Source organism: Lagenorhynchus albirostris, chromosome 7 (assembly GCF_949774975.1).
Source record: "Lagenorhynchus albirostris chromosome 7, mLagAlb1.1, whole genome shotgun sequence".
In the NCBI taxonomy this organism is placed as follows: Eukaryota; Metazoa; Chordata; class Mammalia; order Artiodactyla; family Delphinidae; genus Lagenorhynchus; species Lagenorhynchus albirostris.
Window position 1 is genome coordinate 35866234 of NC_083101.1, and position 16617 is coordinate 35882850.

The following is a 16617-nucleotide window of genomic DNA, read 5'->3' on the forward strand; positions in this document are numbered from 1 at the left end:
CACCTACATCTTATCTCTGTCTGGGATACCCTCTGCCTCCTCTCTCATGCCTCCAAGTCCAAATCCTGGCTCAAATGGCAACTCTTTCCTCCAGGAAGCGTTTCCTGACCCTCTCCCTGACCCCTAACACCAGACAGACTCTGTCTCTTGGCGCCCACTGTCTGCTCTTTGGTGCTCTCGTAGGGTACTTTTCGATGCTTGAATCCTCACTCCATCTCTAGGCTTCTTCCCCCTGCTAGGAAATGGGCTCCCCTTACAGGGCTATGCTTGGGGTCGGAGCACCAGCAAAAGACGAATGAATGCTTGAACCAAGGGATACAGCTTAGCCAGGTGCTCCTCTCTGAACACACCTTGTCCTTTTTTTTTTTTTTTCTGGTACGTGGGCCTCTCACTGTTGTGGCCTCTCCCGCTGCGGAGCACAGGCTCCGGACGCGCAGGCTCAGCGGCCATGGCTCATGGGCCCAGCCGCTCCGCGGCATGTGGGATCTTCCCGGACCGGGGCACGAACCTGTGGTCCCCTGCATCGGCAGGCGGACTCTCAATCACTGCGCCACCAGGGAAGCCCCACCTTGTCCTTTTTAATTAGGCAAATGGCTTCCCTTTTCATGTTCTCGCTCCCTGTCCTCATAGGCTGACCCGAGATGTTTGCCCTGCAGATGATACTGTCTCAATTTGCAGTCCCCCTGGCTTGCTTGCTCTGACCCAGTGCTGCAGGCTTGGCAGGATTTATTGACCCCATTGCACAGATGAGATGAGATGTGCTGTGTAAGGTCACACAGCTGGCAAGTGGCAGAGCCAGAGCTGGCACCTGGTATACTACCATCTTCGCAATTTAAACTCTTCTAAGGCTGGGCCTCCTCCCTGGGGAGTCATTCATCCATTCACTGGCTCCTGACTGAGAGCTGGGCACTGGAGCCTCAGTGATGGTCAAGGCCTGGCGGCCCCCTTTGTTTTCCCTGAGGGAGTTCTGTCTCCCAAGCCCTAGGCCAAGCATGGAAAGGCTCTTCATCAGATGCCCCCAGGGAGGGAGTGAGCACTCCTTCACAATGGGAGGCTGCCAAGGAGTGGCTGTCTCCTTTGTACCTGTTTTTGTTTTTGCTTTTTTTTTCACTTTCAATGAAATATCCACTTTTACCTGTTTATTCTACACGTGTTTATTTTGTGCCTACTATGTGCCGGACGTTATTCTTGGTGCTAGGGACACAGCAATGAACGAGACAGACAAAACCTCTGCCCTCATGAATGATATTCTAATGAGGGAGAATAAATAAATAAGGAAAATAAACAGCATGTCGTTAAGTGCTCTGGAGGAAAACAAAGCTGGGTAAGGAGATAGAGAATGAAGCAGGGCCGGGGGTAGGGTACATGCTGGTTTGTGGAGGGTGGTCATAATGATGAGATGCCATTTGAGCAGAGACTCTAGGGGAAGGAGGAGGGAGCCAAACAGATACTGGGGGAGGAATGTTCCAGAGAGAGGGAACAGCACATGGCAAGGTGTGAGTGAAGCAGGGGTGTGCTTGGCATGATTGAGGGACAGCAAGGAGGCCGATGTGGCCAGAGCAGAGTAAGTGGGAGGAGGGTGGGAGGAGGGGAGGTCAGGAAGGTGGGGCTGCCGGCCAGGGGACCCAGATACAGTAGGGTCTTGTAAGCCATGACCCACTGTGGATTTTGCTCTTAGTGAGATGGGGCATCAGTGGGTGGCAGCCCAGAGCGTCTAACAGGGAAGTTCAGAGGTGTGTCTGTCCTCCACCACCAGTGAGTCTCGTAACTCTGGCCCACTTCCCCTCTTCATCATCTCCTGGACCTGCCCCTGAACCTGGGTAGCCATTCCCGCCGTGCGCTCTTTCCTGGGTGAGGGCCTCCATCTGGCCGCTGGGCCTTTTCTTATCCCCCTCCAAGAGGGTCTCTACTCTGTGGCCACAGCAGCCACATGAGCGCCTCTACCCTCTACAACCTCTACAACCTCTACAACCGTTCTGCGTCTGGACTGAATTGTAAGTGTATTGACAAGGGCCCGACTATTTGGAATACAGACTGAAGGATCTGGGAGGTAGCCTCTGGGGCTACTGGGAGGTGTACGGGGAGGGGGGGCAGCGTGATGCAGTGTGAGTCCCAGAAGCCCTTCCCCCACCCTCAACAAGCCCTTCATCTAAGCCCCATATCTGGCCTCAGCAATGGCTCCCCCCAGAGGCGCCTACTTTATTTATTGCTTCTCCCCAGCTCCCTGTGGGCAGAGGAAAGTCCATTAGTGTGTTTGCAGACTCTGCCAGCTCTAAGCAGATGCAAGGCTTATTTGCAAACTGTCATTGCCCTGGCCTCTTCCAGAGACCTGCATGCTGGGCTCAGCTTTGTGGTTCCAAGAGCCTCCTCCCCCAGGCAGACAGCCGGGTGGAGCCCCTGTGCCCTGATTTCCCAAAGCACAACATCTTAGCTTGCAGTTAGGAAAATTAAATTAACTGCCATGAAGGAACCAAAGCAGCACATTGGGCCACGTTGAGAGTGGAGAATGAGGTTCTCTGTTGATAGGAGCTCATTGGCTTGGCGTGAATCAAGGGAGGTGTTGAGAGAAAACATGAAGAATCCTGGGCTGAGGGCCTGGGATCCAGGTTTGAGTCCTGACTGGGATGCTGAGTGTCTTGGTGACTTTGGAAAACTGTTTACTGCCCTTTGGGTCTCAGTTTCTAAGCTATAGAAGATGCTGCAGCTGATCTTAGAATCCATCGTAAGCTCTAAAATTCTGTGAACCGAATTTTGAGGACGTTTCCTTCGTCCAGGTAGTCAGGGACAGAGTGGTATACCCAAAATGACTCCACAGTTCTGAAATTGCCTGGAGGTCGGCCTCAGCCGGGTAAGAGGCACTCAGGAGCTGAGATACCAGTGCTCTCAGGCCCAACTGGCCTGATAGCTCTGCTATGTGACCTTGGACAAGCCGCTTCCCCTTCTCTGAGCCCATTTTCTTGTATGTAAATGGGAATGATAATCTCTTGCCCATCTCCTGAGGTTATGGTGAGAATCAGAGAAGCTGATGAATGTGAAAGGTCAGCGTGAATGTATACTTGAGGAGTGGCGATTGTTATTGTCGTTGTTGTTACCATTTCCACATGTGCCTTACTCTGTCTGGGCGCATACAGCTGCCAATTATAAGAACATGCCACCGCTGAGTACAGAGCCCAAGCACATCAATTTAGCTATGTAAAATGGAATGATGGTGCTTCCGTGCAGAATAAAGAGCCTCTCTTATAATTTGTGCTTTTTCAATTCCATGCCATCATAAATCCACCACTCGTGTGTATGTCTGGTGGAAAAACACATCACAGATTTACACAAAAGCCTCTTGAGTTCTTTTCAGCTGGGACAGGAGATGACACACGTTGGCAGACAGAGGCTGATCTCTGTGTATCCAAGAGGAGTCAAGCCAGTCCAAGTATATCTAACAGGTCAAGCTCTGAAATGAAGAAGCAATAAGCCAGTGAAATGGTACTATCACCGAAACATGATTGATCAATTGAATTCTATCAGAGACAGTGGACAGTGAGATTAACTCAGGCCTGATAGGTTCAATGAGTTAAAGCATGATGTTCATTTCAGCTTCATTTCACCAGTCTTTGCTTGTGAAATTGGTCAATCAATAGAGGTTGAAGATCATATATATATATATATATATATTGGGGACCATCTTTATGGGCAATATAATCTTGGTAGTTGGCTCCTGGCTGGGGCTGCCTGCCTTGGGTAATGGAGACAGAACAGGGACTCCATCAGCCCCATCGAAATGGCCTGATATCTTCTCCAAATGAAAAGTATTTTTGGATCTCTGATGATTTATCTTTTTTTCCTCCCTCTCACTTTGATCTGTGACAAAACCCATACCCATCTTGGAGAAATATAGTGATTTCTCCCGAAAACATTTGTGCAATGATCAGATAGATACACTTCAAAATATGAACCTTCTTTGTAGTTATATTGTCCTCAGAAAAAAATAAAGACAGTAATTTAAAAACTCAAATGGGGGTAATGCAAAGATATCAGAGTAAATATGATTTTAAACCCTTTTATTTATTTATTTCTGCGCAGTGGGGGATGGGGAGAGACTGCTGTGTGCGTGAAAGCCGAAAAAGGGATGCATGCCTGAGAAGTCCTTCTAGGTATAATTAAAACGAAGCCTTTAGCATTCTTTGATCTCATTTGAAAGCACAATTCACAGAAACAAATCACCCTTTTGCTCTTAGTAATATTTCATTTGCTTTGGAATATTTTCACTATGGTGGTTAACATCCTTCCTAATTAGTGTGCATATCTCTCTGTAAGGTGGAGTGATTAGGTACTACTGTACGAGGTAATGGACTTGGACAGTACGGATTAGAGAGAACAGACTTGTCCTGTGGAAATGCATAAGGTATTACTTCCTTCCTGCCTGTTCTTTGAGGTCATCTTGATTCATTTAAGCACAAAGAAATCCCGTCTCTTCATACCAACACCATGGGAGCTTCAATACTGTATTTGTACTGTTTGTACATCAGAGTATATGTTAGGCTCTGGATAATAGATAATAGTACCAGGCTGCTAAATGGGGAGGAAAGAGCCTCGCACACTTTACTCCCTCCCCTTCCCCCAGTTCCTGCCCTCTAAACCTACTGACTTATAGCCATTCCCTGGGGCACCAGGCTTTTTTGTGCCTCCAGACCTTTGCATGTGCTGTGCCCTCTGGTTGGAGTGCACTTCTTGCCTGCCCCTTTCTTTGGCTAACTCCTTCCTACTCATCCCTAAGACTTGGGCTTCATCTTTTCCAGGGGGCTTTTCTGGATCACCCCTGCTCCCAGTCTGGATTAGGTGGAGTGGTTTAGTGTAGGGGTGGGAGCAGTCTCTGGAGCCAGATTGCTTGGGTTTGGATCCCAGCTTGTCCATCTCTTAGCTGTGTGACCTTGGGCAAGGTGCTCCCTGTGCCTCCCTGTGCCTCAGTTTCCTCATCTGTAAAATGGGAGGGGGCAATAACAGACTCGACATCACTGGGTTGTTGTGAGGATTAAACAGATAAGTTGCTTAGAATAGTGCCTGGCACAGAGTAAGCTCTGTATAAGGAGTGGCTACTACCGTTTTGTTCCCACGGCTGCCTCTGCTTCTCAGGTTTGCTTCTGCCTTTGGCTCTCGGGGCGGCTTACCGTACTGCACTGGAACTTTTCACTTGTCTGTGTCCCCCACTTGAGGACAGGGGTTAGAACTTACCTCTTTAGCTCAGGTGCCAAGTGCTGGGCCAGACACTCAGCAGGAGTTTGGCGCATGCCGCTCAGGAATGAATGGATCCATGAGGCCTGGAACAGGAATCAGGGGCCTCATGTGTTCCTAGGCTCAGCTCACCTTGGACCTACCTTCTGGCCCCAAACAAATCCCTTTGCCGTTTCTGAGTGTAGAATCATCAGTCCTTTGGGGTCTTTCCCTCACTGACAGCCTATGACTCATCGGGTAACACACGGCACAATCAGATTCACTCTGGTCGAACCTGAACGTATTCGGCAATTTTACAATTTTGCGTTTTCCTTCCCGAGAAGAAAGATTGAGTGAAACTAATGGCTGAATAATGGTCGTTCCAATGGAATTTTCCTCCATGCCGTTCTGATTTTTCTCAGCGTGCTGCCCCGGTTTAGGATGACATTTATAAAATCACCTGGAACATCGAGTTTGGTTCTGGGCTGCCGTGGGACCTTTCCAGCCCTGCCACCCTGATCCCCAGCACAGGGCCTGGCTCACGTAGACGCTCTAGAAATGTTGCCAACTGAAGTTAGTTGTCTGGGCCTGGAATCCTTTCCTCTTATCCCAGCACCTTGTCCCTTCCCCTTATCTGAGGTCTGGCTCTGATGTTTCCTCCTCCAGGACCCATCTCTGTGTTGTTAGTCATCTCTGAGTTACCCTAATCATTCAAAACACCATGCAGAGAAGAGAAGCTCTGTGAATTATTTTGTGTAGAAGAATTAATGGCATTTTGTTGTTGTTGTTGGACTCTGAGCACTATGAGACTTGCTGTGTTTTCCTTTTGGTGTGTGTCACCAGGAAGCTTAGCGCTCAACTGAATTTTGGTAGTTTATCATCCTCTTGTTTAAAATTTTGTGAATTGCCTCAGCACTTTCTTAGAATGTAGAACATAAACTCTTAGTTGCTTCACTCTTTCTCCTCCGGGATCACTGATATAATGGAGGTCACTTCCAAAGGTTTTCTCCGGAGTTCTCTGATGATACCAGACACTATCCTATTACTGAGTTCCCCTGAACCATTCGGACCTGCAACCCCTCAAGTCTTCCCAGGTCACTCATTCAGTCAACAAACATTGATTAGCATCTCCCTTGCTTGAGGTGAACCAGACATGGGCTTTGTCCTCAGAGAGCTTATACTCTTAGCAGGGAGGGGAGGAAATACAGGCATACCTTGGAGAAATTTCGGATTTGGTTCCACACCACCCCAGTAAATCAACTATCGCAATAAATGGAGTCATACACATTTTTTGGCTTCCCAGTGCATATAAAAGTTATGTTTACCCTATACTGTAGTCTATTAATTCTGCAATAGCACTATTTCTAAAGATGATGTATGTACCTTAATTTAAAAATACTTTATTGCTAAAAATGCTCACCGTCATCTAAGTCTTCAGTGAGTCATAATCTTTTTGCTGGTAGAGGGCCTGAACTATCATGAGAATGACCAAAATGTGACACAGAGACACGAAGCGAACAAATCCTGTTGGAAAATGGCACCAATAGACTTGTTGATGCAGGGTTGCCACAAACCTTCAATTTGTAAAAAATGCAATTATCTGCAAAGCTCAATAAAACGAGGTATGACTGGGATAATCCTAGAAACAGCTCAGGTTTATTGAGTACTAACTACGTGCCAGGTACTATGCTAAGCATTTTACATATATCCTCATTCAGTTCTTTCATTGATCCCATGTATCATTATATATTGTTCCATTTTATGGATGAGAAAACTGAGGATTAGAGAGGTTAAAGAAGTTTCTCAAATATCATAGCTTGTAAGAGACAGAGTGAGGATTTGAACCTCCCTAGTATGCTCTATCACATCCATCACGGTGCTCAGCTTGACTCTTAAGATGTGTTAAAAGGTGTGCAAGTGCTCTACCATGTGACCTTGCTGTGACCTTGAACAAGTTACTTATTATCTCTTCCACTTTCTTCAGCAATAAAATGGGGATTCCAAGAGGATGGACCTCACAGGGTGGGTTGTGAGGAGTGAAATCCAGGATAATAGTGGTGGCCCATGCAACTTGCTGAGGAGACCTAGAAGACAGGGTGATTAATTGAGCCTTGTGCTTCAGAGAGGCTGAGGCTTTGATGGGCAGGGGTAAAAGATGAGTCAGCAGAGGGAATGGAAAGAGCAGTGGTGTCAGGGAGTGGCATCAGGGACACTTGGGGAATGAGGAGTAGCTTACTGGGATGGTGTTGGGGGATGATTAGAGGGGTGACCTTGGCTGGAGGGGCAGGTCATAGAGGCCTCGGAGGATTGGGCTTTGTCATGGGACAGCCTTGGAAGAGTTTTCCTGATGTAAATGATGATGACAATAGCTTACGGTGTTTGGACACTAACTTTGTGCTAAGTGTGTCACAGGAATTACCTCATTTAATCCTTATAAAAGCCCTAGAGATGGTCCTGCTTACCATTGTTCCCAGTTTACAGATGAGGAAACAGAGGGCTTTAGTCTTAGTAGCTGACCTGAGGAGTAAAGGGAAGTGGAGAGAGCATTGGATCTGCAGACAAGAGACTGAGGTCCAAGTCCCACCTGAGTGATCTCAGTTGCTCATCCTCTCTGAGCCTCAGTTTTCTCATCTGTAAAATGGGGTAAGAATACACATCTCACCCAGATGTTCTGAGGATCAATGAAATTTAAGGATGCGAAAATAACTTGGCTCAGCCCTGGCACGGAGCAGTGTTCTATCCAGTGGGAGATCCTGGGGCTTGGAGAGCCTGTGTTCCCCATTATCTCTGTCACTACCCCTATATTCTTAGCTAGGGACAGATGATGCTCTCTCACTTTCAGTGGTATGCAGGGCATTTTGCTGAACAAGTACCCTGTCTACCCTCACCCCCTGCCCCTTTTGTAACCCATAGTCATGCCTATCACCTCCTCCGGAGAAAATTCTGGCGCCACTACTGCCCTCAGCAAGCTTCCATTGCATCAGAAACAATTTCTTAAAGCTGCAAGTTAGCATGGTCTGAATTTGGTTGGTCTCTGCTTTATGGATTGCTTTAAGAATTAGCCATGGCAGCCATCTGAGAAGACCAACCCCAAGCTCCCTGGACTCACCTGACCCTAGCTGGGAATGCCCCAGGTCACACCAGTTCAATGTTCCCAACCTCCCTGGCTCTAGACTCCTGTGGCAGATGACCCACCAAGACCTGGCTCTGTCCCTGTCTTCATTGGGGGAGGCAGGGCTATGAGCATGGTGGGTGCCAGAGTCCAGAAGCAGCAAACTGGCTGGAAGTCAGCCTCCTTGGAGCACTGCCAGCCAGACCGGGAGAAGACCTCAGAGCCTGGGGTAAGGGTGGGGCACGGGAGTTAGTTTCACAATTTCAAAAAGATTAAGGGTGAATGCAGCCCAGTGAAGAAAAAAAGATTTCTCCTGTCTCTGACTTTCTCCTAGAAGCCCCCTCCAAGGACCCCCCCTCCTCACATGTCCATTCTTAAAGTAAGTATTAGCAAAGAGAATGGGATCTCCTGGGTAGGTTTGGCCATCATTTAGGGGTAGAATGAATATTGGGGGGTGTCCCCTACAAAGACTGCACAAACAACCAAAATGGAAAAATAGGTTAATGCTCATTTAATACTATTTAGTTGACAAAATCCCGGTGGCTTTTGGAGGAGAAAATGGTTAGAAACAACTGACGCAGCCTCCTTAGTTTATTGATGGGGCATGTGAGGCCCAGAGAGGGAGAGGAACCTGTCTGGGCTCACACAGCAAGTAAGGGCAGAGCTGGGGCTAGAACCCAGGTCTGCTGGCTCCCAACCCTTTTCCCACTGGGCCCTGCCACTGCCCTGCCATGCTGAGGAGCAACTGTGAGGATAAAGGAGGCTGTGTCAGGGCTCTGGCTTGGGCTGGGCTCTGCAGGGAAATGGGACTCTGAGAAAGGCCAGAGACTGACCCAGTAGCTCCAGCCTCCTTTCCTGGGCTCTGGAGCCGCCAGCTGGGGCTGCATCCCAAAGGCCATGATGCCAGAAGGAATTATGGAGATTCCTGTTTGTTTTTATTTTCTTTCTTCCCAGGGAGCATCTGCAGACATAAGGTACATGACGATTTTTAAAGAAACAAACCAGAACCCTCCAAGAAAAATGCAAAGCCCCTGAATCTGCTGTGCTCTGAAGAAAACGCAATGGGTTTATGATCTTTTAAGACACACAGGAGACAGCTTTCTCTTGACAGATGGGAATCTGAGGCTATTTTGCTTCCTCCCTCTTTGCGTGACCAGACCCAATTGTGTAAAGCCTTTAGCTTCAAAGCCAGGTTGTGAATAACATTGGTTTAACCTGAAATTTAAAGCCAGCATTTCTCTGCTCCCCGAGATGGAGCTTCCTGCCCCTTGCTCCCCTGAAGCTAGCTTCCAGAATGTTAATTCTACGAGCCATGGTTGACTAAGCCCAGCACTGGGTCTATTACATATTATTTGATTTGGAGTAGAAAAAAAGATTTAAAGATACCATGCCCCCTGTATACCTTTGTACTTTTGCCCATGTCTGTCCATATATTTAAGCATACCATTCACATCGTGAGTTCAGATTTTTCTCCCTGGAATACAATGGGTCCGAATGCTTCTGGAGCCTGTCTCCAAGATCACATTCTCCATTGAAGTGAGGCAGCACCTTTGTGGATGAGAAATGCTATGGAAGCGTCCATTGGAGGCCTGGAGCTTCAGACCTGTCCTTGTGCAGGGTGTGATTTTCTGGTGTTCACTTTTGTAGCCATCTCTTTGCATGTAATCTGTTTCACTCAGGCTCACCCACTGTCTGCCGTACCCAGAGATGGGTCAGCCATGTCCCTGGCCTTTGAGAACCATGAGCCTTTTTGTCAGAATATTTGTCTTGGTTGACACTTGCACCTTTACTGGTCTGATTATTTTTCAGTTAACATTTGCCTCTTCCACTGGATGTAACTCCACGAGGACAGGGCTGGGCCAGCTCATCACTCTGTGCCCAGCGTTAGCCCAGTGCCTGCTCTCTAAGGTTGGTTGAGAGAAGAATGAACAAATGAATGAATGAATGGGTCAAATGGAGGGACTGTGACATTTACAGGCCAGACCTGCGGAGTGAAGGTGGTATTACTAATTTGTTTATTCCACAGATGTTCTCTGTGGAGGAGACAGAGATGAATTAATTGTGGTGTTTCTCCCCAAGGTAGCTGATAGTGCTATGTGAGAGTGAAGGGCCCAGGGGCTTGACTCCTAAGATGAGGGAGAAAGTGGTCAGATGGAGCAGTGACTGAGGCATGAAGGAAGACACCCTGGAGGAGGCGGCATGTGTGCGCATGATTAGTGTTTGTCCTGGCAACAGGGCCCACGCCAATGAGGAGTGATTTACCTTCCATATGGGCTCCGTGGATCACCTGTGGCTGACAGGCTGACTCTGGGCATCACCTCCAAATGTGCACAAATGTAAAATTCATCTTGCCAGTTCCTAGTCTTTCCAGACCTGGGGAGCAGGGCTTAGAAAGCACAGCCTGACCTACAGGAACTAGCAGTTCAGGCCCTGGGACTGAGAAATGTGGAGGGCGATTGCCTCCCCAGCCCCCTTCCGTGGCCCCCCTCCCCCCAGCGAGGCTCAGATGACCTCCATGGCTATTGTGGCCTCCGTGGCTGCCTGACAGGACCCCCGCCTGCCTCTCCAGAGTCTCCTGGGGTCTCTTCCTCCCACTCCCTCTGTCCCTTTCATCTCCTCTGCCTGGCACACCCCCTCCATCCCATCCCCCACTTTGCCCTGCTGACATCTTGTCCTCTGCTCTCAGTTCGAGCATGACTCCGCTTTGGGCGACTTCCCTGACTCCTCCCCGTGAGGTCATTACACATGGCCATTTGAATATGTTTCTAGGCACTTTTCCTACTTATCACAGTTTGTAATCATATCTGTTTGTGTGAGCACTTGACTAAAGTGGGCTGCCCTTTCTAGTTTGCAAAGAGGGGCCTGTCTTGGTCATCGGTATATCCTCTGTTTTGTGTTTGGTTTTTTAAAAATATTACCTGGTGCAGAGTAAATTCTTTATCAATATCTGTTAAATGAATGAATAAATGATCGTGTATTTAGGAGTGCCCCAGGCCTTCTTAAGGAAATGACAGACTTTCTGTGCAAAGTGGCAGGTAGACTTCACCTCCTTCCTGAGGAGAGAAAGCAGGTGCAGGTGCTGGCAGGCAGGAGCAGTCAGAGGGGTCAGGATTGGGCCGAATGCCTGGAGAGGTGCCTCTTCCCAGCTCACAGTCCTCCATTCCGAGTCTCTGGGTCACCAAGACAGCCTGGACACTCTCCCGGGCTCCGCCCATGGTGCTGTGGCTGACTGTCGGAAGGCCAGAGTGGGACGCGGTGAGCCTTCCTTCTGGGGGACTCAGAGCAGGCCCCAGCGCGGCTGCCTGTGTTGAAGAATGCGCGGTGTCCTGGGGGGCGCTGGTCCTCCAAGGACCCCCAGTGCATGCACTTGAGTCAGCATGTGCCCTGAGCCTTAACTCTGTGCCAGGGTCTCCCTGGTGACCGGACAGTGACCTTGCCCACAGGAGCCCTCAGCCAAGCCATCTCCTCAGAGCTTCCTCTGTGGAGGTACAGCTCTGCCTTTCCAGAGCTCTGAGCTGTGCACAGAGCCCAGCCTGTGAAGCCCATGGGAGAGGATATCAGCGTGAGGACCGGCTGGCTGCCAGGGAGAGGCCTCCTCCAGGGACAGAGATGTGGAGTGTCTGAGGGGGCAGCCTGAGTGGGAGAGAAGAGGTGGGCACTGCCCAAGGGGGCTCAGCAGGGAGAAGCCTTGGCAGGAGACGTCAGGAGCTGGCAGATAGGAAGGAGCCTTTAATAGGGTCTGGCTGGTAGGATGGGGGCTGGGGACTATAAGTGAAGTTGGTGACCAGGGAAAAGTCTCCTAAAGTGGACGTGGTCTCTCTGACAGGGAGAGACTCAGTGGGAGCACTGGGGACCCAGGCCAAGGTCAAGCTTTGGCAAGAGTGACTGGGGCCAGGATGAGTGGCCAGAGCAATAGCCGAGGAGGAGCCAGCTGAGCCTCCTTCCCGTGTGTGTGTGTGTGTGTGTGTGTGTGTGTGTGTGTGTGTGTGTGTGTGTGTGTGTGTGTGTGTGTGTGTGTGTGTGTGTGTGTGTGTGTGTGTGTGTGTGTGTGTGTGTACACCTGTGCACGCATGGGCTACTTGGTGGATGCCAGCCAATGGGAGAACACTGCTGGGCAGACACAGGCTGGGCCATGAGCTCCCACATCCTGCTAGTCTTGGTGCCCTTGTGAGAATGATCCCCATGGATATAGGCCATGACGAAAGAGGGGTCTCTGAGGATGATGTCCCGTGGGCAGGAGCAGGGACCTGTCTCGTGGAAGGCCAGTGTCGCAGGCTTCCAGGGGAGGGCCTCAGGCTTTAGACCAGGGGACATCAGAGAGACCTGCTCCCTCCTTGGCCCACACATTGGGGTGTCTGGTCTTTCAGTCTACAGCCAAGCTTAGGTATCCTCTTGGGTCAAAACTGATCTGGGATCCATTTTCTCAGGGGCGTCCCAAGCCACCTCTAAAGGCCCTTCCTGTCGAGGATGCTGAGGTGCTCTGAGCTTTCAGCCGCCACAGGGGACTCTGAAAGGCCAGCGCTCATGTGAATACCCAAAGCTGGTGTCTTTGTTCAAATGTCAGAGCCTGTATTGCAGTTGCCCTGGGTAGGACAGTTGGGGAAACACCAACCTGGGGCAGTGTCTCAGGGACACAGTATCCCACTGCTTCAAGCTCCTTGGTTCAACTTCCTTCCTCACATGGGTGGGGTTTTGACATGATGGATGAAGCCTAGGGTGGCAGTGGACTGGCGGGGTGGGGGGTGGGAGGGGGATTGGGCAAGGCCTTGGGTAAGGGCACCTGCCGGGGAGAGATCTGACACACGCTGGTTTCCCACGGGGGCTTCCCAATGGCAAAGGCAGGCCTCACCTCCGGGCCTGGCTTCCAGCAGTGTCTCTGGGCAGCCCAGCACGAGCAACTCGGTCCCAGAGGACCCTGGGGAATGATGGCCCTGCAGGCCATTTCCTCACTGGACTCTTTCATCCTCCTTGTTTTCTCTCATTTTGAATGGTTCAAGCCCAAAGCTCACGAAAGATATTTCAACCATTTAATTTTTAATTGATAATTCGTAGTATTTTCTTTGAAATGTAGGCATCATCACAGTGAAGAGCTAACAATACAGAACCCATAGAGAACTTAATCCTGTGCTTTCTTAGTAATTTACATTTTGTTGAATAGGCAATACATTTAAAGTTCTATAACGAAACAAAACAAAACAAGCGTGCTTTGAAAAGTCTCCCTCCCCTTTGCCTCCATCCATTTAGCTCCTACCTCCCTGAATGGGTAACCACTCTAAATGTTTCTCGTGCTGCCTTCCAGAGCCATATATGTGTGTGTGTGTGTATACACATACACACACACACAATGTGTGTAAAGTCTTATTTTCTTCCTTTTTTACACAAAACGTTGTATATATATTTTTTGATAAATTTATTTATTTTATTTACTTACTTTTGGCTGTGTTGGGTCTTCATTGCTGCGCGCGGGCTACTCTTTGTTGCGGTGCATGGCCTTCTCATTGCCATGGCTTCTCTTGTTGTGGAGCACGGGCTCTAGGGTGCACGGGCTTCAGTAGTTGCAGCACACAGGCTCAGTAGTTGCAGCTCGCAGACTCTAGAGCACAGGCTCAGTAGTTGTGGCACATGAGCTTAGTTGCTCTGCGGCATGTGGGATCTTCCGGGACCAGGGCTCGAACCCATGTCCCCTGCATTGGCAGGCGGATTCTTAACCACTGCACCACCAGGGAAGCCCAAAACGTTGTATATTATACATGCTGTGCTGCATCTTGTTTATTTATTTTTCATTTAACGATGAATCTTGAAGATCTTTCCATATCAATTCACAGATGGAATCCTCTTTCCTTTTTGTTGCCATACCGTATTCTACCGTGTGAGCATACCATAACTTATTTAACCAGCTCCTACAAATAAACTCTTGGGTTGTTTCCAGTCTTTTGCTACTAGAACCTTGCATATATATTACTTCCCATATGTGTAAGTCTAACTGTAAAACAATTTCCCAGAGGTACAATTGCTCTGTCAAAGGGAACTTGCATTTGTGATCTTGATAGATTTTATCAAATTGTCCATCACGGGTGTGTGACCAGTAGACTCCCATCAGAATTGTGTGAGAGCATCTGTTTCCTTGCAGCCTTCCTAACGCAGTGTTTTGTTGGCTGGTCACATGATGTGGTGGCAGTTGTCCTGGGGAAGGGCGTCAGCTCTGGGACCAAACTATACCTCCAAGGGGATCTTCAGAGCAGGAGAGGCAGTAGCACCTGGTGGTTAAGCCTCTGAGTCAACCCAAGCTCCAGTCCTCAGGCAAATCAGTTAATCTCTCTAGGCCTCAATTTTCTTATCTGAAAAATGGGGGAAATAGTGCCATCTACATAGGGTTCATTGTGAGGATTAGATACAATGACACATGCTTCATGCAGGGCCCGGCCTGTGACCGTGGGAAGCTGGCTCTGGCCTAAGCAGCAGGGCAACCTTGGCCAAAGACCCCCACGTCTGAGCCCCTGTTTGTTTCCTCTCTCATCAGGGGAGGAGCTGGGCTCGTGGGTCTCTCAGGCCCTCTTCCCAATCCAGGGTCTGACATGTCTTCCCCAGCAGCTTGCGTGACCTGCACTCACCCCTCCTCTCTCATGCTCATCAAAGGTATTCAGGAGTCTCCTGTGCCGAACGGTCACTCACTGACGGGCAGAGATTTCCTCCGGAAGCAGATGCGGGGAGACCTGTTCACGCAGCAGCAGCTGGAGGTGCTGGACCGCGTGTTTGAGAGGCAGCACTACTCGGACATCTTCACCACTGCAGAGCCCATCAAGCCCGAGCAGGTATGCCCCCGACTCGCTGCCTCCACACCTGCCACCCTCACGCAGGCCTGGGTGACCCACCCAAAGGCATTCAGTGGGGAGTGGGTGAGAGTGCCAGCTTCTACTCAGAGCCGGGTTTCTCGTTCTCCGCCAAACCTGGCCAGTGGCAGCATCCCACGAGGTCTGGAGCGTGTGTCTGGGGCTTCTTCAATTGCTTGCCCTGGTGCCTCCTCTCTCTGGCCAGCGGGGGGTTGTGCCGTGTCTGGCTGCTCTGCCACTGCTGTGGGGTGGTGTCTTTTCCCAGGGCTCTTTGCACAGGGTGGTGTAATGATCTTCTGGGCCACTTGAGGTGGTCTTGGGTCATTATCCTGTCAGGGTGCAGGTGGAAATATGTAAGCACCGTCTGGCCATAAACCAGGTTATGATGACACTGGTGTGTCCCCTACTGTCAGCCTTCTCGTCACGTTGTCCTGTCATGCTTTTAGAACTGAATCCAAGAGTCTGGAAATAAGGAAGTGTCTGTCTCATTGGACAAACTCGCAGCTGGGTCATTTGCAAGAGAGGGAAGGAAGCAGGATGATCCCTTGCTGAGCTGCTCCCTGCTCTAACCTGGGCCGAGAAGCATTCACTGCCTGTGGCTGCAGAGATGACATCAGAAAGGCTCTGCCCAGTGAGAGGCTCTTGGGGCCTGGATAAGGTCCCCCCAGTACCAGATTCGATTCAGGAGACTGTTTCCTGGTGCCCCGTCTGTGACAGGCTTTGGGCTGTATACCTCGCAGGCACGGGCGGCTCAGACTTGGCTCCTGCCTGCCGAGAGCTCCCACCTGGTGGGTGAGTCACAGAGGCCTGTGAGTAGTAACTTTCCCCAGCACTTGCTGGCTGGTCCTGGTGGGGAGGACTGGCCTGCTGAGCTTCCTCTACAGGCTAATTAGATGATGCTTCTGAAGTTTTCCCAAAGAGCCACTCAAAACAGTATAGGCTGCAGCACAGGCTCCTGTGGAGAGAATAGGTACTGGAGGGGACCTTGGACGGGGAGGAGTGAGCAAGGCCTCAGGGACCACCATCCTATGATAGTCTGGCTGTCTCTGTGCAGTTCCTATGAGGGCTCTCACAGACCATCTAGCTACTTTGTTTTCAGATGGGGAAACTGAGGCCCAGAGAGGTAAAGAGACTTGTCTAAGGCCACCCAGCAAGTCACGTATTCACTTAACAAACACTGATGAGTGTTTATTATGTGCAAGGCACGGAGCCAGTCACTAGGTACATGAGTGAACAAGACAGGCTTGGACCTGCCCTCAGGGAGCCTACAGATGTGTAGAAGAATCACAATAAAGAAGGATCACTCAAAGGGTCACGGATCACAGATGTACTAGGCGCTGAGGAGGGGATGTCTGAGGTGCTCTAAAGGTATAAAGCAGATGCTGAGCCAGCCTGGAGGCCACAAAGGCTTATGCTGAGCCCCAAAGGGATGTGGTGGGGAGAATGTGCCTGGCAGAGGAAATAGCGAGTGCA

At 49.8% G+C, this 16617-nt stretch overlaps 1 protein-coding gene across 1 annotated transcript in view; it reads left to right on the forward strand.

Moving 5' to 3' along the window:
• Window positions 1-16617, forward strand: part of PAX5 (paired box 5) — a 175652-nt gene that overhangs the window by 41241 nt on the left and 117794 nt on the right. Inside the window, exon 6 of the mRNA XM_060153394.1 lies at window positions 14951-15126. Coding sequence (XP_060009377.1) covers window positions 14951-15126 — 176 coding nt within the window. The remainder of the gene's footprint in view (window positions 1-14950; window positions 15127-16617) is intronic.